Source organism: Canis lupus, chromosome 12, assembly GCF_048164855.1.
Source record: "Canis lupus baileyi chromosome 12, mCanLup2.hap1, whole genome shotgun sequence".
NCBI lineage: Eukaryota > Metazoa > Chordata > Mammalia > Carnivora > Canidae > Canis > Canis lupus.
Genome location: NC_132849.1, coordinates 63181743 through 63206325, shown reverse-complemented (window position 1 = coordinate 63206325; position 24583 = coordinate 63181743). Strand labels below are relative to the sequence as shown.

General features: G+C 45.0%; 1 protein-coding gene across 5 annotated transcripts in view; it reads left to right on the top strand.

Moving 5' to 3' along the window:
• The window catches only part of TRAPPC12 (trafficking protein particle complex subunit 12), an 84031-nt gene that overhangs the window by 29678 nt on the left and 29770 nt on the right, over positions 1 to 24583 (top strand). For all 5 annotated transcript variants that reach the window (XM_072771242.1, XM_072771239.1, XM_072771240.1 and 2 more), the window contains exons 4-6: positions 3048 to 3161; positions 3782 to 3920; positions 20492 to 20604. In XM_072771242.1, coding sequence (XP_072627343.1) covers positions 3048 to 3161; positions 3782 to 3920; positions 20492 to 20604 — 366 coding nt within the window. The remainder of the gene's footprint in view (positions 1 to 3047; positions 3162 to 3781; positions 3921 to 20491; positions 20605 to 24583) is intronic.

Genomic DNA, 24583 nt, shown 5'->3' with positions numbered 1-24583 from the left:
CAGACTTCCCATCCCGTCTCCCCAACGGACCAGCTCCCAGCAAGGCCGCCAAGGATCTGCTGTCCCCTCCCATCCCACCCACACACTCCCTCAGGCGCACCTCTTCACATGTCACACCCACACAGTAGCTGCTTGTTTTTCTTTTCCTCTTGAACAGCTCAAAGGCCCCTCAACATTGTTGGCATCCAATCTCAGATTCTGAGCTCTGACCCTTTCCAGCCTTCCCTGTCTCTGGGACTGGCCCCCCGCCACCGCCATCTGGCTGCATGTCAGGCTCTCGGATCCATCCTGCCACCGTGCTCTCCATGGTCCCCACATCACATCGTCACATCTTCAACCGATCTTATTCCCCTGCTGTGCCTGCCCCCCACGCTGGTACAGGTGGCCTGCAGCTGTGCTTTTCAGGCTTGGCCTGGAAGGGACTGGTGTTTAACTGTTCAGTCTTCAGACTGAAACTTCTGTAAAATTCAATCTAAATTAATTATGTGAAAGACATGTACCAAGTACCAGCCCAGCTTTTGTTATTACATCAGATATCCTATCAAGCTGCTGTAGAAGTTTCTGCTTCTTGGCCTTTCTCATTGAGGACCAGTCATAAGCCACTGAGGTGACGTTGTCCACAGTCTCCCTGGATGTGGCACTGGCCAGGTGGGGGACGGCACATGGGAGTGTCTCAGGCCCTGGGGCCACCCCGTCTTCGGGCAGCTACTTAGCTCTGCTGTGACCGCCCACCTCCATCATGGGAGCATAGAACCAGCCTCAGACCGGGAAGGAAGCTCGGCCCCACAACTGTGTCTGTGTGCAGACACGTGCTGGGCGGATCCAGCCTGTGGGCCACACACACACTGTCAGCTCCAGGCCCGGACGACGGCTCTCCTGACACATGCTTCATCCTCACGGGAGACTGATGTTTCTAGAATATGAGCAGGACACGTTGCCTGTGCTCTTGGAGCCTCTGCAGGGACAGGACTGCCCCAGTCCTTCCCTGCCCCACCTCCCTCACCCTCACCCTCACCACCTCCCCTGGACCACACTGGCCTTCTCTCTGCTGTCCCCTGTGCCCCCGAGGCTGCCACCCCAGGGTTTTTGCCCCCTGGAGCTCCTGTTCTGCCCTCCTCACTCGGTCTCTTACCCATCTTCAGCTGAAGTCCCGGCAGTCCGGGAAGACTGCCCTGAGCACTCAGATATAATGCCACCAGCAGGAAAGCCCAGTGTGTGACATAGGTGGTTGGGAAAAGAGCAATAATTAATTACCCCAGCATACAGGATCTGCTTAGATATGTACATAGACTGGGTGGCCCAGTCAATGCAGTGTCTGCCTTCGGCTCAGGTCATGATCCTGGGGTCCTGGAATGGGGCCCCAGGTCAGCCTTCCTGCTCAGCGGGGCATCTGCTGCTCCACCTGCTTGTGCTGTCATGCTCACTTTCTCTGTCTTTATCAAATAATTAAAAAACAATTTTTAAAGATATATACATAGATTTGGTTCCAACTTGGCCGAATAACTTTTACTCTCACCTTTTCACATTCACAATTCAAGAATGTCCGTAGCTCCACTTAGGATCATTGTCCAGAAGTCAGAGCACCTGCCTTGGCCCGCGCAACAGGAAGTTCCCTCACGGGGCCTGCAGGGCTACTGTCAGGAGAAGCCAGGGATGGATCTCCACCCAGGGGCCCTCAGCAGCAGCGCCTGTCCTCTCTGGGTCCTTACTTAGGGTCTTCCGGGCAGCGCAGGGTGCCAGCAGGAGCAGCATGTGCCTGAGTTAGTACCTAAGAGAGGGGGGCGGTGCGCTCCAGGGTCTGGGTGAAGCAGGACCATGCCATTCCCTTGCCCAAAGCCCTTCCATGGCTCCCCATGCTCTCAGGATGCATCCAGATCTCTCGTGGCCTGAGGCCTGTCTTGCTGACATTCCCGCCCTTATCCTCAGCCTGCCTGCTCCCGGCTGTTTGCCCGCCACCTGGCTGATTGCCGTCCCTCACGCACACTGGCTCACTCAGGCAGCTCCCCCGAGGCCAGGAGGGTCCACCCCCTTCTTGACCTCTCTGTTCCCCCTTCACATCTGGGCTCCAGTAGCTTTCCATTCCCTGAGGTTAAGTCTGGCCGCCTGGTGACGCACACTCCCATGGCCTCTTGTTCAAAAAGCACTGTGAGTACACGCAAAATTATTTCACTCATCTTTGAAAAAAAATGTTTCGTATCTGCCTTCCTTGCTAGATCGTGAGATGAGTGCATGCAAGGAGGTGTGTCCCTCCACCACTTTGCCCTCCGAGCCTGACACGGTCCCCACCATGTGTTGGCCACACCCGTGAACATGTGCATCTGCAGCGTCCACAGGGAGTTAGTGCCTGGCTTGCCAAGGAGGTGGGTCAGGAGCTTCTCCTTCTCGCCTCTTAGAAGGCTGCAGCGTTCTCTCCGAAGTTTTCACGTCATTTCCCTGGTGGCGCCGTGTCTGTTGTATCAGGGCAAAAGGGTAAACTCAGCAAGTCCAACTTGATCAGCCAGCGTGTCTGGATAGGCCGTCTTTTTTTTATATTGGTAAAGTAGGATTATGCCAAGCATTTGAAACCGCTTATTTTATTGTCACACAGATCTTACAGATACAAATGAATATATCCGGCATATAGCATAGAATTAAATTATGATTTTAAATTCATGGAAATTACAAAACAAAGCTCTCTGGCTGAAAAAGGAAAGCAGTCTTTTAGATTTAAGGGTTGGCTCATACCAACAAGAATCGATGGCATGGACAGCAGGTGTTAGAGAAGGCTGTTGAGTCACTGGCCTCTGCCTCTGAAACTAATAATACGCTGTATGTTAATTAATTGAATTAGAAAATAAAAATTAGAAAAGTTTTAGAAAAGAATTCTTGTCCCTATGTTCCATCAGTTGCTAAATTCTGATGTTTTTAGGATTTGCTCGTGTCAAACAGCATCTCCTGTACACCGCAGAGGCCGTTGTTGCCAGCAGTGGCAGGAGCTGGGTCCGGTGTGGCAGGTGCCACATGTAGGGGTGGCTGTGCTTGGTGACACGTCCTGCTGTGTCTTACAGAGCTGCAAAAACTGGAGGGCAGCGGTTGACCTGTGCGGGCGCCTTCTCACCGCCCACGGCCAAGGCTACGGCAAGAGCGGGCTGCCCACCAGCCACACGGCAGACTCGTTGCAGGTACAGTTCCCATGGTTTGGTCATCATGTGGGGACAAGGAAGGGACGTGACCTTTCATGCCATTAAGAACAACATGAGGACAAAAAAAATGGATTTTCTTAACCCAAATGTAACGTCAGCGTGAGCCTATGTCCGTCTGCCTCTCCCACTTCCGGCGCTGCCTCTGCACCCAGACCCCCCTTCCCCCCAGGCCACTCGGAGCTGACTGCCCACCTGCATCTCACTGTCCTCTCTTGGCCTCCTCCCGTGGCCATTCCGTGGCCTTCAGTGCCCGCCCCAGACACGGCTCCAGCCTCAGCCCGCCCTGCCCACCCTGCTCTCCCTCCCCCTGACCCACATCCACCTCCCCTTCACCCACACTCCTGCCCCCTGGATCCCATTCTCCTGCTCAACAAGGTTGTCAGGTAAAGCTGAATCAGACAAAATCATTTACATCATTTTTATTAAGCTCAAGAGTATTTTTATAGACGTGCAAGTAGGCAAATGTGCTAAGAAACACAGGATAACCTAGTTTGGATGTACTGGAAGTCAGGCTCTGCTACCAGAGGAGTGGGGAACAGGAATTTCCGAACTAGACATACGTAGGTAATCCATTGTTTCAATTATATTTTGTGTTTTAGCTTTGGTTTGTGAGGCTGGCACTGCTGGTGAAGCTGGGCCTTTTCCAGAATGCCGAGATGGAGTTTGAGCCCTTTGGAAATCTAGACCAGCCAGATCTGTATTACGAGTACTACCCTCACGTATACCCTGGGCGAAGGGGTAAGGCATTGCTTGTCGTATTTATGCCTTTGCATGTATTTTGCTTTGCTTTACTTTGCGTCACACAAAATAAGCATCCTCAGTTTTCCTAATATATCCGGTCTGGAAAAATCAAGTGAGTAGCCTAGCAACGACCCTGACTTACAGACCTCACTGAGTTTTCTAAACACGCTTACCCGGACATCCCCACTGGTACAGCCGTTCATTCTCTAACAGCCGTGTCTCAGGCACCTGCCGTGGGACAGCAGTGGGGTTTGCTGTAAGACCTGGGTAATGGTTTTTATTCAGAATTTTTGACTGTGCTGCAGTGTAAACAACATAATCCTCATCATGACGTACTACAGGTACACAGAGAAGCAAACCCACACGTTCTTGCAACAATACCGTGTGCCGTTGTCTACCAGTCTCTGCCCTGATATAACTTACATAAGACACTGGTTACAGTCCCCCAGTGAGTCCTAGCCATCGTTTGGAAGATGCCGCGCTGCAACCCGGGATAGTTGTCAGAGAGTAAGAAATAAGGACTGGGGGAGGGAGAGCACAAATGATAGCCTCCCAGGGTGTGAGCAGCCTTGAGGTGGAGCGAACGTTTCTCGGTGGAGAACCTTATGATCTGTCGAAACCCATCACATGTTCCTATTGAACATAAAGCAGTTTAGAGAGGGACTTCTGCTGAGGGGCCAGGGCTCCATGGTCAGCCTTCCTGGTAAGTCCTGGCCCTTCACTGAGCTGCGTGGGGTCCTGGCCAAGTGATCCAGTGTCTTTGTGTCCTGGCATCCTTACCAGGACAGCAGGGGCAATTCCTTCTAGGATGTCATAAAGATCAAGCGAGGTCATATATGCGGGTGTTCAGTACAGTGGCTGGCACATGGTGACAACTGTCTTAGCTTCTTGTCATGTTCTGCTCTTAATCCATCAGGAACACACTGTAGATTACTGTCGTCTTGTGTAAGATCAGCTGGCCAGCATCTGTTGGATGTAACAGTGGAATAACAAAGGAAAGTTCTGGTTGTCAGGAAACATGGAGTCTATGGCAGGAAGAAAATATAGTAATAGAGCAAGAGAATACAGAGGCCTGATAGGTAATAGAGATCATGGTGGCCATAGAATGTTCAAAAAATTACATCAGCATCTCACTTGGTTAACACGAGCAGTAGGTAAACACATGACCCGAGAAGACTAGAAGTAAAACACAGTTCTCAGCTTCTTTTTGTGTTTTTCCTTACAACGCAGATCCTGTTTCTGTGGAGGGGACACAGAGAAGGAGCAAGCTTTCTGTATCCCTGGAGCTTCCTCCTTGATGGTGTTTACCCTCCAACAGGAGTGAGAAGAGCCAGACCACATGACCTGGGCTTGCCCAGACTCGAGGGAGGTTTCTAGCACAGGGTACTCTTGTACCTTTTAGCCTCACTAGTATTATTAGTCCTGTTTCTTCCTTCTAAGAGAACTTACCCCTCATAGAAGAGAAACAAATGGAAAAGATAGGTTTTAATACCCAAAGCCGGGCAGAAATCAGACCAGTTGGCTTGACCATGTTGGCTCAACAGAGTGGAAGTACAGCAGCCAGGCTGGAGTAGACTCGGAGTCAGAAAGGGAAGGAGACAGCAGAGCCCCCATCCCGAACTTGTAAAACTTCTCCCCAGCCTGTGGCCCGTCAGGTCCGGGGTAGGGACAGAAGGAAGCGGGGAGCTGCTGGCAGCAGTTTGGGAGGATAGCCCTGGCCACCTGGTGTTGCCACAGGTGGAAGAAGTGGGTCAGGAGCCGCCCAGGCCAGGTCTCTGAGTGTGTTTGCTCCCTCGCTCCAACTCTAGGAAAGCCCCAGGGGTGGGGGGCTCTGTTGGTGGGAGCCCAGCTGTGGGGGAGCCCCATGTCCTCCTGTGCACTGGAAATTCAGGCCATGGTGTTCAGAGGGTACAGCTTTCTCCTGGGTACTCGGGATCCTTCTCTAGCTCACCAGTGAACTGTGTCCTTTTGGTCTGCACATTCCAGCCGTTGGAGCTCCCTCCCCTTCCTGGAAGGTGATGAGCAGACTTCACCCCAGAAGGGAGTGAGCCTCTGTGGTCACTCCAGATAGCTCTAAGAGTAAGGGCAGTGCCCAAGCGGGACGTTTGGGCATATTTCTGCTTGATAAATCGTGCCTAGAGGCTTTGGAAATCAAGACCGGGCAGGATATTCTCATATTTCTTATGAGGAACAGCTATGGTTTCCCTTCAACATAAAAATAATATTTCTTCCCAGTCCACCTGACTGCAGCGGAGCATGTCCAGCAACCCTGCCCCTGTTGCATGATCATGCTGCCAGCTCTGGGGATTGGCAGCTGGTGTCAATAAGTATCTCAGTCCACAGCAGACAAAACTCGACTTTGGGTCCACAGGCCCATGCCTCGGTAGCTCCGAACGACCAGATACCCTAAAGCACACAACTTCACAGATACTCTCGTTTTGGTCCCTTTGAGACCCATGAGAATTGTAGATTCAGGATGATAGTGTATACATCAGCTGCTCCTGGATTTACCGCGGGCGTTCAAGAACGATAAGAGGCAGGAAGGCAGCTATTTCCTGTGGTGGCCACTGACACCTTCCGCTCCTCACTACTTCCACCCCGTTCCTCTGTGGACACTGCACCCACTGGTGCGCCGTATTTGGTGTTGCCATCCCCCGTACTTTAGTCCTGGAGACTCTGCCCCTCTTCATCTGCCTTTCAGGAGTACGCCTTGGTGGAGGTGGTACCAAGTCTCCTGTAAAATGAAGCATGAGATCCGGGCAGGTGCAGCACTCCCTGTCATCCTTAGCCTCAATTTTGAGGATGTATTTTCCCAAAGACACACAAACAAGAAAGCATGCTTCTGATTCCGCCTGAAATTAAATTGCACTGGGATCCAGATAAAGAGACGACAGTAGCCATGCATCATTAAGCAGCTAATTTAAATTATGAAATAGACATAAATCATACATACACTTTAGCTGTAGTGTGTTAACATTCATCCACAGTGATATGCTGAATGTTTACTAATTTTTCTTCTCATTTTGTGATGTAACAAGCATAAATGTAAGATTTTGATTCATTCATTTCATTTTAGCTTGCAGTATATAAGCAAAGCAAGTCATTAAGATGTGCTTTAAAGAGGAGGCTATGACAATATAAACAAATAAATAACTTTTATGAATGAGCTTTAATATATTCTATTTAAATATTGGGCATAATTTTTACCCATTCACAATATTCATAGCAAAACATATAATGAATCATGAGTAAAAATCATGAAGCACTTTGTTTTGTTTTTTAAGTTTTCATCTGGAAAAGGAACAGCATTGTGGTCTGATACATATCTCCAGCATGTCTCACAGTTTCATAGTGTCTGCCTGTCTCAAGGGTGGAAACTCAGCACTTTTTTTTTTTTTTATAATATTTTATTTATTCATGAGAGACACAGAGAGAGAGGCAGAGACATAGAGGGAGAAGCAGGCTCCCTGCGAGGAGCTCAATGCAGGACTCAATCCCAGGACCCTGGGATCATGCCCTCAGCCAACCACTGAGCCACCCAGGTGCCCTGAAACTAAGCAATTCTTATAATCAGTTTGAATTCTCCCTCTTGCTCAGAAGACGGAACAGCAGCGAGTGCTGCGCTGCCCCAGGCTGAACCCTGTCCCTCCGTCTCTGTCTTCTGCACCTCCCCTGCTCTTACTGCTTCCTCCCTTGTGAGGCCATACGTCTGTCCCTGTCCCGCAGAGCCCCAGAGGCTGGGTTAGGAGCTGCTTGCATCAGGCTCTTGCCGACTTCCAACAGTGGGGGGAGAAGCAATTGTTCAGAGTCAGACTCTGTGTTCAGCAGTGAAGCAGTGGATCATGAACAGATTTGACACATTAGGGTCACACTTGGCCACCGAGTTCTCCCTGCACTTGTCACCAGGTACGGGAAACTCTGAGGATCAGTGCTGCTGGTGAGGGTAGAAGATGTCAAAACAAGAAGGAAAACTGAGCTCCATGGTGACACCATGTGGCCTCTGTGTCCAGGGGAGAAAAGAAGAAAGATCAGCATATTGCAGGGTTCTTTCTTACTTGTAGTGCTCTGATTTTGAGACAGAAGTCCCCTAGTCGTGAATTCTGTGTCTGGTACTCGAGATGCCATCCTTGCTTCGCGGGAACCGAATGTGTCTCGGGCACACTGGTTTGTGCAGGTGGCATGTTTGGGTTTTCTGGGTCACGTGCATCCTATTCATCCCTATTCTCACCCGCTTCTGTCCCCGGGAAACCCTGTCTGGAGATGCCTCCTGCTTGAATCCTCCTTACTCTTCTCTCAACCAAAAAAAAAAAAAAATTTTAAGATTTTATTTATTTATTCATGAGAGACACAGAGAGGCAGAGACACAGGCAGAGGGAGAAGCAGGCTCCATGCAGAGAGCCCGATGTGGGACTCGATCCCAGGTCTCCAGGATCACACCTCCGGCTGAAGGCAGCGCTAAACCACTGAGCCACCCGGGCTCCCCTTCACTCAACCAAAATTGAACATTTATTTTTAATTGAAGTTCGATTTGCCAACATAAAGTAAAACACCCAGTGCTCGTCCCTAAATTTAACATCTTTTAAATACAAAAAAGAATTTTATTAAACACTCAATAAATATTGGGCAGCCCAGGTGGCTCAGCAGTTTAATAAAATTTAATAAAACTTTATTGTCTGGTAGACTTTAAATGCACCTAATGGCACATCTGTCTTCTTTGGGCTTCTTCGTCCCAGTTAACGTTAATTGTTTGCACACACGTCCATGGGGATGGACACGAGGGACCCTTCTGGCTCTGGGCTGTGACGCACACCTCAGTCAGGAGCAACCATCCTTTTTTGGGTCTCTCTGCATGTGTTCTTGGATTTCTCTAAGACATACATTGAGTGTGCCATTGCCTGGTTGCATGACATTTGTATTTTCAATTTTATTTTTTTGAGGTTTTATTTATGTGACAGAGACAGAGAGTACATGCAGGGGGAGCAGGAGAGAGAGAGCGGACTTCCCACTGAGCAGGAACCCTGATGCAGGACTTGATCCCAGGACCCTGAGATCACTACCTGAGCCCAAGGCAGATGTTCACCGACTGAGCCACCAGGTGCCCCTATATTTTCAATGTTATAAGAAACAGTGAAGTTTCTTTCCAAAGCAGCTATCGTAGACACCCCCAATACCAGTGTCTTCGAGTTTCTGTTTCCCAACCTGTGACTCAATCAATTCTGGTCAGACTTCTCTCTGGAGGGTCTGAAATTCTAACCTCATGTTCTCACTTAATGCGTCTGAGTGAAGTGCCTTTGTATGTGAAGGTGGGTATTGGAATTTCCTCTCCGGGGCTCACTGTCAGGATCTTTGCTTGTGTTCCCGTTGGGTTATTTCTTATACTGATTTGTGGCAGTTCTTTACATATTTCTAGCATTTTATATTTTGTCTTTTATAAATCTTGCAAGTATCTTCTCCTGGGAGTGTTATTTCTAACCCTTAAAAAATATAATTAAAATTTACCAACATAACCTTTTTTGTGTGCAGCCTATCCCATTTTAGGATTGTGCTCACCTTGCTTCCTCGTGTCATATCAGAAATAGTAAGTGGAGACTGAGCACGCCAGTGTCATTGGAGCGGTGCCCTGCCGGCTAGAACGGATGAAGCACCTACCATCCAGATGTCTGAAACATTTCCTTGCTGAGCTCCAGTGCACCATTGCTGTGACCACCCCGTGGGCGTAGAAGTAGCTTTATGAGGAGGATTAGTAGAAAGGGAGCGTGTATAGCACCTAACGTGCCTCTGTGCCTCTGGAAGGCCATGCGGAGCGCCCCAGGTTCTGTGTCAAGGGCACTGGCACAGACCATTCCTCCCATGTGCCTCAATGTACCTGGGCCCCTGGCTTCCCTGCCACCTTAGCCTTCTGTAACGGGTGCAAGACGGGATGCAGAGTTGCTGGCCACGTGATCTTTCACCCTGTAGACAGACACCCTGTGAACTCCTGCACACCCCAGGGAGCAGTCAGCCCCCTTTGGAGGAAATGACAACGGGGTTGTTGGCACCAGCCTTTTGCCAAAATTAAACAATGTCTTTGTTTTTGTCCATCTTTAATGTTGATAGCTGTAGAATTACCGTTCAGTGTTAGGGCCTTAGCGTACCTTTCCAAACACTACACACTGTTTTCCTCTTGAGAGTCATTCTTCGTATGCCTGTAATCGCCTTCTCTCCTTAATTTGCTTTTAATTAAATTATACTTATTTTGTAATTGTTAATTCTAGAACAAATTGCTTTTCCCTCTGAAGGGTTTGTATTCAAGAGACTTGTAGACGGGGCTGTATCTGCGGATAATATAACCACGTCATTCATGGTGTCTTTCTATTAACGTCTTGCTTTGGTGTGGCCTCTTTGTCACAGTTGATGAACCAGTATCAATCCATGATTGTTGACAACCGTGGATCGTTTACATTTGGGTTCATGCTCTGTGTTATACATATTCATTGTTATTTTTATCTTCACCAACAATGAAATATGCATTCCTGAGAGGTGTTTGTATCCATTCATTTAGATTTGGCCTCTTGTGGGACAGTGAGATTTTCCAGATCTCACCACCATCTTTTTAATCTGCTGTTTGGATTTCTCTCTCTTGTTGGAAAGAAAGAGCCACGATGAAAGCAGGCAGGTAAACCTTCCATAGCACTGTGGGTTTCAAAGTACTTCTCAACATTAAAGATTTCACTCGACTTTCTCTGCATCTAGAGGAAAACTTTGAAGCCAAAGGTGGGAAATAAGGTATATTTTGATCCCCCTCAGTGTGGCGTTTAAGACCTGCAGCGGCTCCTCTAACACCGAGGTCAGGTCTGTGTGCTGAGTGCAAGCCATTACAGTTCCTTATAATGCTCTCATATGAAATCGTGCTTCAAGACTCAATCCTTACGGATTACCAAGTCAAAACTAAAACTAATGAGGCAGACACCTGAATTGGATGCCAAGTCTCTGTCCCCTTCCTTCATCTCTCCAGCCCTCTGAAAATAAAGGTAAATTGTCACTGGTCTTTCGTCCCTTCCTATCTTCCCTCCAGAATCGTGAAGTTCACATTTCTAGCTCCCAATCTGAATTTGGAGCCTTTTTTTTTTTTTTTTTTGATACATAACCATACATGATCATTCAGGATTCATTGTTAAGCCTGTTTCAAATGTCTTATTTTGTTTTCTGTGACAAAATTAGTTCACCCCTCACAGTTCACATCTTCTGCTTAGGGTACATTTCCAGTTTACGCCAAAGCTCCTGAGCATTTATCATTTGAAGCATATTTTCCTCATTCTGAATGAGCTAGTTACTGATCTTTGTGCTTTTCACTTTGCTTGCAGTTTTAGTGAACTTTGGCATTTCCAGCCTTCCTAGAACAAATCGTTATAGACATGGAAATGTTCCAGTTGGGGTTCCATTCATGAGAACACCCAGCTGAAGGCCTCTCCTGAACCCATCTCACCCCGTAACTGCTGCGGTGGTGGACCCAGATCGCACACAGCCCGACCCCTGTGTAGACGCTGTGGTCAGTGGGGTGTTGGTCCGTGCCTCATGGCAGTGGAATGGAACGGCACTGGATTTCCTGCTTAAATAATAAATCACCTAGTATGCTTTAGGATGTGCTCTGTATGGTTGTGGGGCTTTTTGTAATTTAAAATGCAGCATTTTAAAGATTTTATTTATTCATGAAAGACAGAGAGAGAGAGAGAGGCAGAGGGAGAAGCAGGCCCCATGCAGGGAGCCCGATGTGGGACTCGATCCCGGGGCTCCAGGGTCACACCCTGGGCTGCAGGCAGCGCTAAACCGCTGAGCCACCTGGGCTGCCCTAAAATGCAGCATTGGGGACACCTGGGGGGCTCAGTGGGTTAGGCGTCTGCCTTTGGCTCAGGTCATGACCACAGGGTCCTGGGATCGAGTTCTGCGTCAGGCTCCCTGCTCCAAGGGGAGTCTCTTTCTCCCTCTCCCTCGGCTCCTTCCCCATTTGTACACGTGCTCTCAAATAAATGAGTAAGTAATCTTTTTAAAAAAATAAATGCAGTATTGAGGTTACAGGCAGTTCTGTTGAGGATTGTTTTATGGCAAAGGTGAGGGGCACCATGTTCTTTGTCAGACATAGTCATCCAGTGACCTGTGTCCCAATAACCGAGCAGTGAAAGGAGAGGCACCAATGATGGGACTCCTCCTGGAGGTGGCAGAGAATGGAGAAAGACGAGCAGCAGAGCAGAGGGAGATGTCGAGGGAAAAAGGCAGAGAGGTAATCCCCGCCGAGGGCCCAGCACAACTCGGAAGTGAGGCAGAAGTGCCCAGGCAAAGGTCCTTTAAATGTGTGCTGTTAACACAGGGCAGAGGATCCAAGCAGTCCCTGTAGGTGCTCCCTGCTGGACGCCTGCGCAGCTGGGCCTGTCGGCACCATGGCCATGTTCCAGAACCCCACCCCATCCCAGGAAGACACGGTTCGCCCAGCACACACAGCAGATGAGAGATGTTCCATCTCCTGTACACAGAGGAGTTAAAGTTCCTCCGCTTGTCTCTGTTTTCTGTGCCCAGCATGAAGCCTGCTTCACTTCTGGTGCTTTCCTCTCGGACTCTGCTGGCAGCGTGTGCTCACTGCACTGCGGGGACCGTAGGAAATGATTAATGAGAATGCCTCTACCCACCTAGATTTAGGTAGGTCATGACTCTATGTGGGAATCTTCCAGAAAAACAGACCGTCTGGGAATTATCCGTCCTTGCAGACTTTGACTAGCCCTTTATCTCAAGGCGCACTCTCCCTGCAGGAGAGAGGGTTCTGGGCTAGTGTGAAAGCCGGCACGTTTCAGCTAGTTTGGCACTGCTCAGCCTTGGGGACTCCACAGAGTCTTGATGTCATGCACAGGGAGGCTGGATCTGGCCAGACAAATGGAATCAAGGTAAAGGTACTTTATATGCGTGTCTGTAAAACAAACAACACTGAGTCGATAGCATTAGGGAAGGCCTGAGTCCCGTCCAAGCTGTTGCTGTCTGTGCATTCTGAAGACGTGGAGTGGCTTACCTGGAGACAGTGCCCCCCCCCCCCAATCTTGTATGCGCAGGCCTGGTCTTGCATTTGGCACCTCAACCTGCTGAGTAAACGTTTGTCCGCTTACGGTAGAGTGCTCAAGCTGGAATGGATCAGCAGTGTTTCTCCAGCGGCTGCTTTTTCGTGTTTTGTCTTTATAAACACTTTGAGTGTATTTTTTTCCTAAGAAGGAGCCTTTTTTTTTTTTTCCCCTGAATAGTTCCATTTTTCTCCTTCCCTGGAGGCTGGGAGGCATATGCTTCATATGCTTTCCTCTTAATTTTTTTAAAGCTATGTGAGACCTTTCCAGTGGTGCCAAGAGAGGATGAAGGCTTTTCCTTCTTGATCCAGCTTCCAAATCTGTCTGAGAAAGTCCCAGGTGGAGACAGTGTGCTTGGTAAGGAAGGCACACACAGGCCCTCACCTGCCCGCTTTCTGTGTTCAGCCGTCGGGTCGGGCCGAAACTCCCAGATTTAAGCCATGTTGAGTGTCACCTGCCGCTGGCGTCTGTCCTGCGTCCACGCTGCCCGGGGCTCCCTGCCAGCAGTGTGGTGCAGTGTGCTGCGAGGGGCTGGGGCTTGGCAGGTGTGGGCGAGCCAGGAACAGGGATGTCCGCCGGCTGATGCGAGGGAGCGGCACAGCCAGCACGAGAGACAGCAGGGCCCTCTCGGCCACAGAGCCCCAAGCACATTCCTTCAGGTTTCTGTTTCCTGTCTGGATGGGAGAACCGGTGAACAGAGGAGCAGATGGCCTGATGGCAACGAGGATCTGGGAGTTCTGTGGAGTCATTGCCTTTAACTGTTATATCAGGGTGAGGGAGGATGCATTAATATTTCTAAAATTAACATGCTGAAATTTTTTTGAACAAAAGAGTTTTTGTTCCACTAGTATTAGTTTTGTGATTTTATTCATGGCCCCACGTTCAAGGAAGACATGGGTAAATTTTGTCTTTTCCTCTCCTGAAAAGCCACTGTAGGAGCTGCTGTGCACACCTGAGTCTGAAGGGAGCCAAGAAACCCCACGTGGGGGGGCAGGAGGAAGGTGCACCGTGGGTCCCCTCTGCCCGCACTGGATCACCTCTACCCATGCTGGGTCCCCTGTGCCCACACCAGCTCCATGCAGAGGGGCGGATGTGGGGACGAGCCTAGCCCAGGCTCAGTTTCTGCACTCTCTCGTCCCCTACCCCCCGCCTCATCTCTGAACACCCATATTTGTTGTAGAAAGAGCAGGCGATAGGAAACAACATGCAACTAAGGAGGGAGACTTCTGTTGTGCCTCACATGATGGATATTGTAATACTGGCTGCCAGCTTTAATTTGACCCTAATGAACCAGGCTGTGCCTGTTGAGACACACTCAGACAAATATAAATCGTGACTTGACAGCCTTGGAGTTAGTACACTTTAATCTCATGTCAGCGAGGTAAGGGTTCAGAGTAGGGCTGCTCCAGCTTACCTGTGCACTCAGGTCCCCCGGGCCTTGTCGCAGGCGGGTTCTGGCGCAGTGGTCTGTGTGAGGCCCCGGTCCGCAGCTGGGGGAAGGACCACTCTGAGAGGTGGGGTTCCCTGTATTTCCCCATAGTCCGTCGGGGTTCCTATTAGCTTAGAGCCCCCCTTTGTTTGTCTCATTTTCAAAATCTGTTGCTAGCTCCCTCTACCTATCTGTATAACTTTATGCAATTAACTGAAATCATTTTAGTCTACTTTTCATCTCTTTCAGCTAAAAGTAAATGTTTCATTTGAAGCTGTGAACTTTGCAGCTACTCAAACCATATAGAAAAATTATATTTTTATAACATTCATCAAACTACAGACTACTTTTCTGTGGTTTAACTATGAAGCTGACTGCATGCTTCACTGGTGGCACGCCACAAGCTCATGTGCAAAATAGTGGGTACTTAGAAGGTATTTTCTGTAGAATTAAACCTATACCTAGTTAGGCCCTTAGGTCAGCCCACAAAAGCCTGTTTAACCATTAAGTGCACCTTGAACAGAGTACTGATATTACTCTTTCAACTATAACTAGCTACCATATTTAGTTATTTCTAAGAAAAAATATTTTTAATTCCAATTTGAGATCCCCAAAACACAGTCTTTTTTTTTTTTCCCTCCCCTTAAGGAATGGATCTAATTTTGTCTTTTTTCCTGTGGCTTTCTACATACCCCATCAGTGTTTATTAAAAATTATATTTTCCTTTCAATGATTTGGGGATACTGTCTCTCTTATACAGTAAATTCTGGGTGCAGTTGGGCTTCTCTTTTCTTCATAATATTTATTTTTTAGGATCCCTTCAGGTTTACAGAAAAGTTGAACACATAATACAGAGAGTTCCATATACCTTCTCTTTTGCATACAGTTTTTATTAATATCTTATATTTTGATTATTAACATTTGTTAACATCTTGCATTTGTGTGGGACATTTGTTATAATAGAGTGCTATATTATTATTAAAATCCATCATTTAGAACTCACTCCAGGTGTTGTACATTCTTTGAGTCTGGACAAATGGATAATGACATGTATATACCCTTAGAATATCTGCAAGGTAGTTTCACTGCCTTAACATCATCTTTCCTCCCACCCCCCACCTGCCACCCCCTACCCCACCCCAGGAAACCACTGATCCTTTTACTGTCCTCATAGCTTTGCATCTCCCAGGTTGTCTTATTGTTGCAATCATCTCATATGTAGCCTTTTCATGCTGGCTTCTTCTACACAGCAATGTGTGTTTAGGATTCCTCGCAGTCTTTTGTGATTTGGTAGCATGTTTCTTTTTATTGCCGAAAAATATTCAGTTGTCTGGATGTACCACAGTTTGTTCATTCACCTATCAAAAGACATCGTGGCTGCTTCTGGTTTTTAGCAATTATGAATAAAGTTCCCGTCAACATTCTCATTCAGGGTTCTGTTTGGACATAAATTTTAAAGTTACTGGATAGATACCTAGGATACCTGCTGGATTATATGGTAAACCTGTGTTTAGTTTCATAATAAATGGCCAGGCTCTCTTCCAGAGCAGTTGTATCATTTTGCATTTTCACCAGTATTTGGTGTTGTCGGCTTCCTGGATTTCAACCATTCTGATGGGTATCTGCTGATATTATGGCATTGTTGTTTTAATTGGTTTGCAGCTCCCTAATGACATATGTATGATAGGAAACATTTTCCATGATTATTTGTCATCTGTATACCTTTGTCGAAGTACCTGTTCAGATTGTTGTCCATTTATTAATTGAGTTGTTTTCTTACTGTTGATTTTTTTTTTTAAGAGCTCTTTGTATCTTTTGGATACAAATCTCTTATCAGAGTGTGTTTTGCCAATATTTTATCCCAGACTTTGGCTTATCTTCTTGTTCTCTTGACATCATCTTTCACAGAGCAGTTTTTAATTTTAATGAGTCCATTTTTTTTTTCTTTCATGGATCATGTTTTTGGCTTTGTATCTAAAAAGTTATCTCTAAACCCAAGTCACTTAAATTTTCTTTATGTTCTGTTCTAGAAGTTTTAACAGTTTTGCATTTTACATTTAGATATTGCCCATTTTGAGTTAAATTTTGTGAAGGATGGAAGGTCTGTGTTAAGATTGATTCCCCCCCACCCCGGCCTCCCCGCACATACATGTCTAGTCATCCCAGCACCATTTGCTGAAGGAACTGCCCTTCCTCCATTGACTTACCCTTACTTCTTTGTCAAAGATCAGTTGACTATATTTATGAGGCCTATTTCTGGGCTTTCTGTTATGTTTCATTGCTATATTTATTTTGTTCTTTTGCTACTGTCACAGTCTTTGTTACAGTAGCTGTATATAAGTCTAAAGTTGGGTGGTGTCTGTTCTCCAACTTTGCCCATGTCTTCAATGTTGTATTGGATATTTACAATCTTTTGCCTCTCCACATAAACCTGGGAATCACTATGTCAGTGTCCACAAAATAACATGGGGGTTTTGATTGTGATTTGAAGCTGTAGATCAAGTTCTGAGAACTGACAAGTGTGGAGTCTTCCTGTCAGTTCACATGGAGCATCTTTCCACTTTTTCATGTCTTTTTTGATTCTTTCACTAGAGCCTTACAGTTTTCCTCATATAGCCTTTGTACATATTTTGCCAGATTTATATCTTACTATTTCATTTATGTTAGTGCTAACATAAATAATATTGTGTTTTAGGTAAATGGTATTGTGTTTTCAATTTCAAATTTCAGTTCTTCATTGCTGGTGTGGTAAGTCAAACCCAGTTGACTTCTGCAGATTAACTTCGTGTCCTGTTCTTTTTTTTTTTTTTTAAGATTTTATTTATTTATTCATGAAAGACACACAGAGAGAAAGGCAGAGATATAGGCAGAGGGAGAAGCAGACTCCAGGCAGGGAGCCTGATGTGGGACTCGATCCTAAGACCACATCTCAAATGCGTTTTCTGCATCTATTGGTACACTATATCACTTTTCTTGCTTAGCCTCTTTAATGTGATGAGTTACATTGATTTTTGAGTGTTGGATCAGCCTTTCATACCTGGAATAAATACCACTTGGTCATAACATATAATTCTTTTTATACACCTTTGGGTTTAATTTGCTAATTTTTTGTTGGATTAAATGTAGTTGGATTTGATTTGATAATTTTGTTGAGAATGTTTATATCTGCATTCCTGAACCATGCTGGTCTATAGTTTTCTTTTCCCATAATGTCTTTGTCTACTTTTGTTACTAGGGTATTGCTAACCTCATAGAATAAATAAGGAAATATCTCCTGTATTTCTATTGCCTGAAAGAGATCATAAAGCATTGATATCATTTCTTCCTTAAATGTCTGGTAAAGTTCACCAGTGAAACCATCTGGGCCTGGTGCCTTCTGTCTTGAAAGGCTATTTCTTGATTTAACTTTTTTTTTAATATTTTATTTATTTATTCATGAGAAACACAGAGAGGCAGAAATACAGGCAGAGGGAGAAGCAGGCTCCATGCAGGGAGCCTGATGTGGGACTCGATCCAGGGTCTCCAGGATCAGGCCCTGAGCTGAAGGTGGCACTAAACCGCTGAGCTCACCCGGGCTGCCCCGTTTTGTTTTTCTGTTTGTTTTTTGTTTTGTTTTTTTTCTGGGCTGCCCCTTGATTTAACTTTTTAAATAGATATTGGCCCATTCAGATTATCTCTTCCTCTTTGTGTGATTTTTTGCTAAGTTGTGTCTTTCAAGGAATTGGTCCATTTCATCTAGGTGACAAAATTTGTGGATATAGAGTTGTTTTAAATATTTCTTTATTGGGGCAGCCGGGTGGTTCAGTGGGTTAGCGCCGCCTTCAGCCCAGGGTGTGATCCTGGAGACCCAGGATCAAGTCCCGCGTTGGGCTCCCTGCATAGAGCCTGCTTCTCCCTCTACTTGTGTCTCTGCCACTCTCTCTCTCTCTCTCTCTCTCGCTCTCGCTCTCTCTCTCTGTGTGTCTCAAATAAATAAATAAAAATAAATAAATAAATAAATAAATAAATAAATAAATCTTTTTTAAAAAATTCCTTTATTTTCCTTTTAATATCCATGTGGTCAGTAGTGATGACCCCCCTTTTATTTCTAATATTAGTAATTCATGTCTTCTCTCTTATATCTTTGTTAGCCTGATTAGAAGTTTATCAATTTTACTAAATTTGTCAAAAACCAACGTTGAGTTTGGTTGGTTTTCCCTGTTGATTGATTTTAAAATCTTCTTTCTTTTCAAATATATTCATATAATGCTGTAAAATTCCCTCTTAGCACTGCTTTTGCAGCATCTCACAAATTTTGATAAGTTGTGTTTTCACTCTCATTTAGCTCCACGTGATTTTGCATGTCCTTTTAAATGTGGGAACTTCCTCTGGTGTGTAGACATTTGCCAGAATATGTAGCAAACTACTCCCTACCACCTCATCATGTATCCAGTTCATTTATAAATTGGGTTTGAGAACATGCAGTAGACAGTTTGTTTTTGTGCTTATTTTACAGAACCTACAGAGTTCTCAAGATATTCTCTCTCTGCAGGTGAATTCTCACCCACATGGGAATGATCATTGCCTATTGTTTACTTGATATGAAGGGGTGGAAATGACACAGCTAATCCATGGCCTACCATGTTAGCATAGTCCCATAGTTAGTGATGCTCATGTCAAGACACTTTTCTTTCTAGGAAGTAGAAACAACTCCTTCCAGAGTGTAAACTCAATCATCCATCCTCTTTTTTTTTCATTTTTTTTTTATCCATCCTCTTTAAACATAGGAATTATTTAGTATCCCTAAAAAAAAAAAAAATCAGACATTTAAAATTCAATAATTGTCATCTTTCTTTCCTCTGGACTTACAGTCACCGTAGAACCTATTTTTTGTGGAGTTCCTTATTTGTGACCCCTGTAGATCTTTCTTCCATCTTTATTAAAGACCATAGAGCATCATACCATTTCAAGGTGAGAAGGAGCTCAGTTGAGAAGCCATCTTAGTGTGGTACGTGACAGACTCTCCCTGTTGATTAATGGTCAGGCAGGTGGGCAGACCCAGGCACAGAGAGGGAGTCACTTGCAGGTGTCACACAACTTGTTTTCTAACCATCTTCCAAACTGTATCTAAATACTTGACGCCTCCAGTCTGTTTTGAAAAGCCCTCTTCTGACTCTTCAGGATCACCCTGTGTTGTCATGTTCAAATCCATTACCTCACTTATGACAGGCTGTTTGCAATTTTTTTTAGGCTGTTTGCAATTTTGATGGTTTATATGTACTTCCTGTATTTACTGTATGTCAAATTCCAAATCCTATGGAAGGAGCATGATATTAATAAAAAGATTCCCTTGTTCTGAGGGACAATGCAGCCACATCCAGATACTGTGTATAAGTTCATTTCAGGTGCAGCCCTTCTTCAGAGAACTGCTCTCATTCCCCCTCAGCACACTGATGGAGTGTTCCCTGCCAGGCGAGCCTGGAGGGTGGAGTTTCCAAGTCCAGCTCCCTTACCTTCTGTGGGGGCACCTCTGACGAAGAGAGCCTTTGCTGCAGAGCCACACACACGCATGTATGCACACGCACACACACACACATACACATTGCCGAATCAGGCAAAGCTCCATCCTAGGGACCTGGACCTGAGACGCACCTTTGCTCACTTTCCTTCGCTGGTCCTGCATCAGCCACATTCTTACTTGCTTGCAGAGCCTCCTTTGAGGGTCTCCTTCTAGGTACCCCAACATAAGCGACCTTTTATTTGAGCTTGTCATACCAAAAAAAATATTTTAAAAACCCATGAGTGTTCTGTGGTTTCTTTTATTGGAGGAGGAAGCAGTCGCTAGTTGGAGCACAGCTATGGAAACAGTAGTGACATCACCTTTCTCCTTTGATAGTTGTCTAGAACATATGTATTTATGGCTTTACTTCATAACTGACACCTTTGCATACCTTAGCAACAAATGAAGAGCTTCTGTCCTCCCTTCCTCTGGGACATCAGCAGTTCCCTCCTTCAGGTGTGTTAAGTATGAAAGTGTGCTGAGTTATAGCATACTAACTCCACTTTGACTTCCATTCTAGGCTCCATGGTCCCATTTTCAATGCGGATCTTACATGCAGAGCTTCAGCAATACCTGGGGAATCCACAGGAGTCCTTGGATCGACTGCACAAAGTGAAGGCCGTCTGCAGCAAGGTAACGACAGCTCCATGGTAACCTGTTCTGTCCTCCTTCCTGAAGAAGAGAGGACACCCTTACTCCCCCTTCCCTCAGGGGAGCGCACCGCATTACCTTCTACCCAGCCCGCCCCAACCACTGCCATCACCACTTCCCCCAGAAGGGCAGGGTCATCCAGTGCATCATGACCATGGTATTCTCTGTTCTCACTAAAATTGTTTTTGGGGACAGTGGATGTTTTTTGGCAAAGCTTGCAGCCTGAAATAATTCATTTATAGTTTTTATTATTCTAGAGGAATAATTGATGTACAATATTGTATCCGTTTCGGGCGTACCACATAGTGATTCAGGATTCATATACATGTTGAAATCGTCACAATAGGTCTGGTTACCACCTGTCACCATATAAAGTTGTAACAATATTATTGGCTGCATTCCCCATGCTGTACATTATGTCCCTGTATCTTACTTACTATATACCCGCAAGTGTGTCCCTCTTAATCCCCCCTCCCTTTGGCAACCACCAGTTCATTCTGTCCCTGAGTCTGTTTCTGTTTTGTTGTTTAGATTCCACACGTATTCCATACAGTATTTATCTTTGACTTATTCCACTTAGCGTAATAGCCTGTGGAGCCATCCCTATTGTCACAAATGGCAAGATCCCATTCTTTATCGGCTGAGTAGTATTCCACTGTATATATGTACCACACCTTTTTTACCCAATAGCTCATAGATGGGCATTTAGATTGCCTCCATATTGATTATTGTAAGTAATCTTGAAATGAACAGAGGTACAGATATCTTTCTGAATTTGTGTTTTCATTTTCCTCAGATAATTACCCAGAAGTAAATTGCTGGATCATAGGTAATTCTATTTGTAATTTTTTTGAAGAACCTCCATATTGCTTTCCAGAGGGACTGCACCAGAGTACATTCCCTCCAGCAATGCACAGGGTCCCCCTTTCTCTACATCCTCACCAACTCTTGTTATTTCTTGTCTTTGATACTAGCCATTCTGAGAGGTGTGAGAGAATTCCTCATTATGGTTTCGATTTGCATTTCCACGATGGTTAGGAATGTTGACCTTTTCATGTGCCCATTGGCCATCCATGTCTTCTTTAGAAAAAGGTCTATTCAGGCCCTCTGCCTGGTTGGGTTTTTTTATATTGAGTTTTTGAGCACTTTATATATTTTGGATATCAGATATGTCATTTGCAAATGTCTTCTATTCAGTACGTTGCTTTTCTGTTTTGTTGGCTGAATTCCTTTGCTGTGCAAAAACGTTTTAGTCTGATATAGTCTCATTTGTTTATTTTTGCTCTTGTTTTTGTTCTTAAGGAGAAAGATCAAAAAAAAAAAAAATCACTAAAACCGGTGTCAGCTTTCTGCCTATGTTTTATTCTAGGAGTTTTATGGTTTCAGGTTTTATGTTTAAGTCTTTGCTCCATTTTGAATTCATTTCTGTGTGTGGTATAAGAAAGTGATCTGGTTTCATTCTTCTGCATGTGGCTGTGCAGTCTTCCAAACATTTATTGAAGAGACTGTCCTTTCCCCATTGCATATTCTTGTGTCTTTTGTCAGAGACCAATTAACCATAAAAGTGTGGGTTTATTTCTCAGCTCTCTATCCTGTTTTAATCCATGTCTCTTTTTGTGCCAGTACCATACTGTTTTGATTATTACAGCTTCTAGAATAGTTTGAAACTAGAGAATGTGATGCCTCCAGCTTTGTTATTCTTTCTCAAGACTGCTTTGGCTATTCAGGGTCTTTTATGGTTTCATACAAATTGTAAGATTGTTCTAGCTCTGTGACACATGCCATTGGTGTCTGGATAGGGATTGCGTTGAATCTGCAGACTGCTTCAGGTATTTTAACAGCATTCTTCCTGTCAGCACAGAATATCGTTCCATTTATTTACATCGTCTTCAGTTTCTTTCATCAGCATCTTCCAGTTTTCAGAATACAGGGCTTTCACCTTGGCTAGATTTACTCCTAGATATTTTATTCTTTTTGATGCAGTTGTAAATGGGATTATATTCTTAATTTTTCTTTCTGAAGTTTGGTATTATTGTACACAGATGCAACAGATTTCTTTATATTGATTTTGTATCCTGCAAATTTAATGAATTCATTTATTGGGGTCTAATAGTTTTTGGGTGGATGCTTTAGGGTTTTCTATACATGGTATGTCATCTGTGAATAGTGACAGTTTTACTTCCTTTCTCATTTGGATGCCTTTTTTTTTTTTTTAAGATTTTATTTATTCATGAGAGACACACAGAGAGACACAGAGACACAGAGGAAGAAGCAGGCTCCCTGTGGGAAGCCCGATGTGGGACTCAATCCCAGGACCCTGGGGTCACGCCCTGAGCCAAAGGCAGACACTCAACCACTGAGCTACTCAGGCGTCCCTGGATGCCTTTTATTTCGTGTCTGATGGCTGCAGCTAGGATTTCCAATAATATGTTGAATAAAAGTGTCACAGTGGGCAGCCTTCACTTTTTCCTGATCTCAGAGGAAATGCTTCCAATATTTTAGCATTGAGTATGTTAGCTGTGGGCCTGTCATATCTGGTTTTCATCATGTTGAGGTACATTCCCTCTGTATCCACTTCACTGAGAGCCTTTATCATAAACAGACATTATGTCAGATGCCTTTTCTGCATCTATGGGGATATCATAGGATTTTTATTCCTTATTTTGTTATTGTGATTTATTACATTGATTTTGGGATATTGAACCATCCTTGTATACCTGGAAAATATCCCACTTGATCACGGTGTTTGATCTTTTATTATATAGTTGAAATCAGTTTGCTAATACTTTGTTAAGGGTTTTGGCATCTGTATTCATCAAAGATGTTAGCCAGAGATTTTCTTTTCCTTTTTTGTCCCTAGTGTCTTTGTCTAGTTTTGATTATCAGGGTAATTCTGGCCTCGTAGAATGAGCTTCGAAGTGTTCCTTCCTCTTCAGTTTTATGGAATAGTTTGAGAAGAATAGGTATTAACTCTTTTTAAAATGTTGTGTAGGGGATCCCTGGGTGGCTCAGTGGTTTAGCGCCTGCTTTCGGCCCGGGGTGTGATCCTGGAGACCCGGGATCGAGTCCCACGTTGGACTTCCTGCATGGAGCCTGCTTCTCCCTCTGCCTGTGTCTCTGCCTCTCTCTCTGCCTTCTCTCTCTCTCTCTCTCTCTCTCATGAAAAAATAAAATCTTTAAAAAATAAAAATAAAAAATAAAAATAAAATGTTGTGTAGACTCCACTTGTGAAGCCATCTGAGCCTAGAGTTTTGTTTGCTGGGAGTTTTTTGATTACTGATTCAATTTCATTACTAGTAATGGGTCTGTACAGATTTGCTATTTTTTGCTTATTCAGTCTTAGAGGAGTGTATATGTTTCTAGGAATTTATCCATTTCATCTAGGTTGTCCAGTTTGTTGGCATGTAATTCTTCCTTACTATTATTGGTAAATTAAAAGCAAGGAAATATTCTCTTGTGTAAAAATCGTATGCCCTTAAATGTAGCAGGCCATTCACAGGTCCTGCAAATACTGTAAGCATCTATCTCCTTTATTACTGAGGCACTGGGGCAATATTTAAAGAGCTGATGGTTTAAAATGTTCCAGAATCAAAGCAAATTATATTGTATAATGACAACTGTCATTTGTAATACTGACTCCAAAGGCGGATAAGGTTCAGAAGTGCTTTCTGAATTGTTCCTGGTTGTAAAGTAACAATTATATGGAAGGTACCAAGCTGCATCAACAGAAGATCAAATTATTCCATTCAGTAATATTAGCAGGAAATAAGAGATTTAGAGTCTGCATCTCCAGGCTGTGGACCACCCCACCTCCCAGATCTCTCATCCCTGGGATGGAAGTAAAGTGCCTTTCCTGCCTGCTGTGCAGTGCTGCTGGACAAGTTGAGTGAAGTCATGTCTGTGGAGGGCTTGCAGAACTGTAACAACAAGCAGTTAGGAGCAGCAGCATGTCACAGCTCTT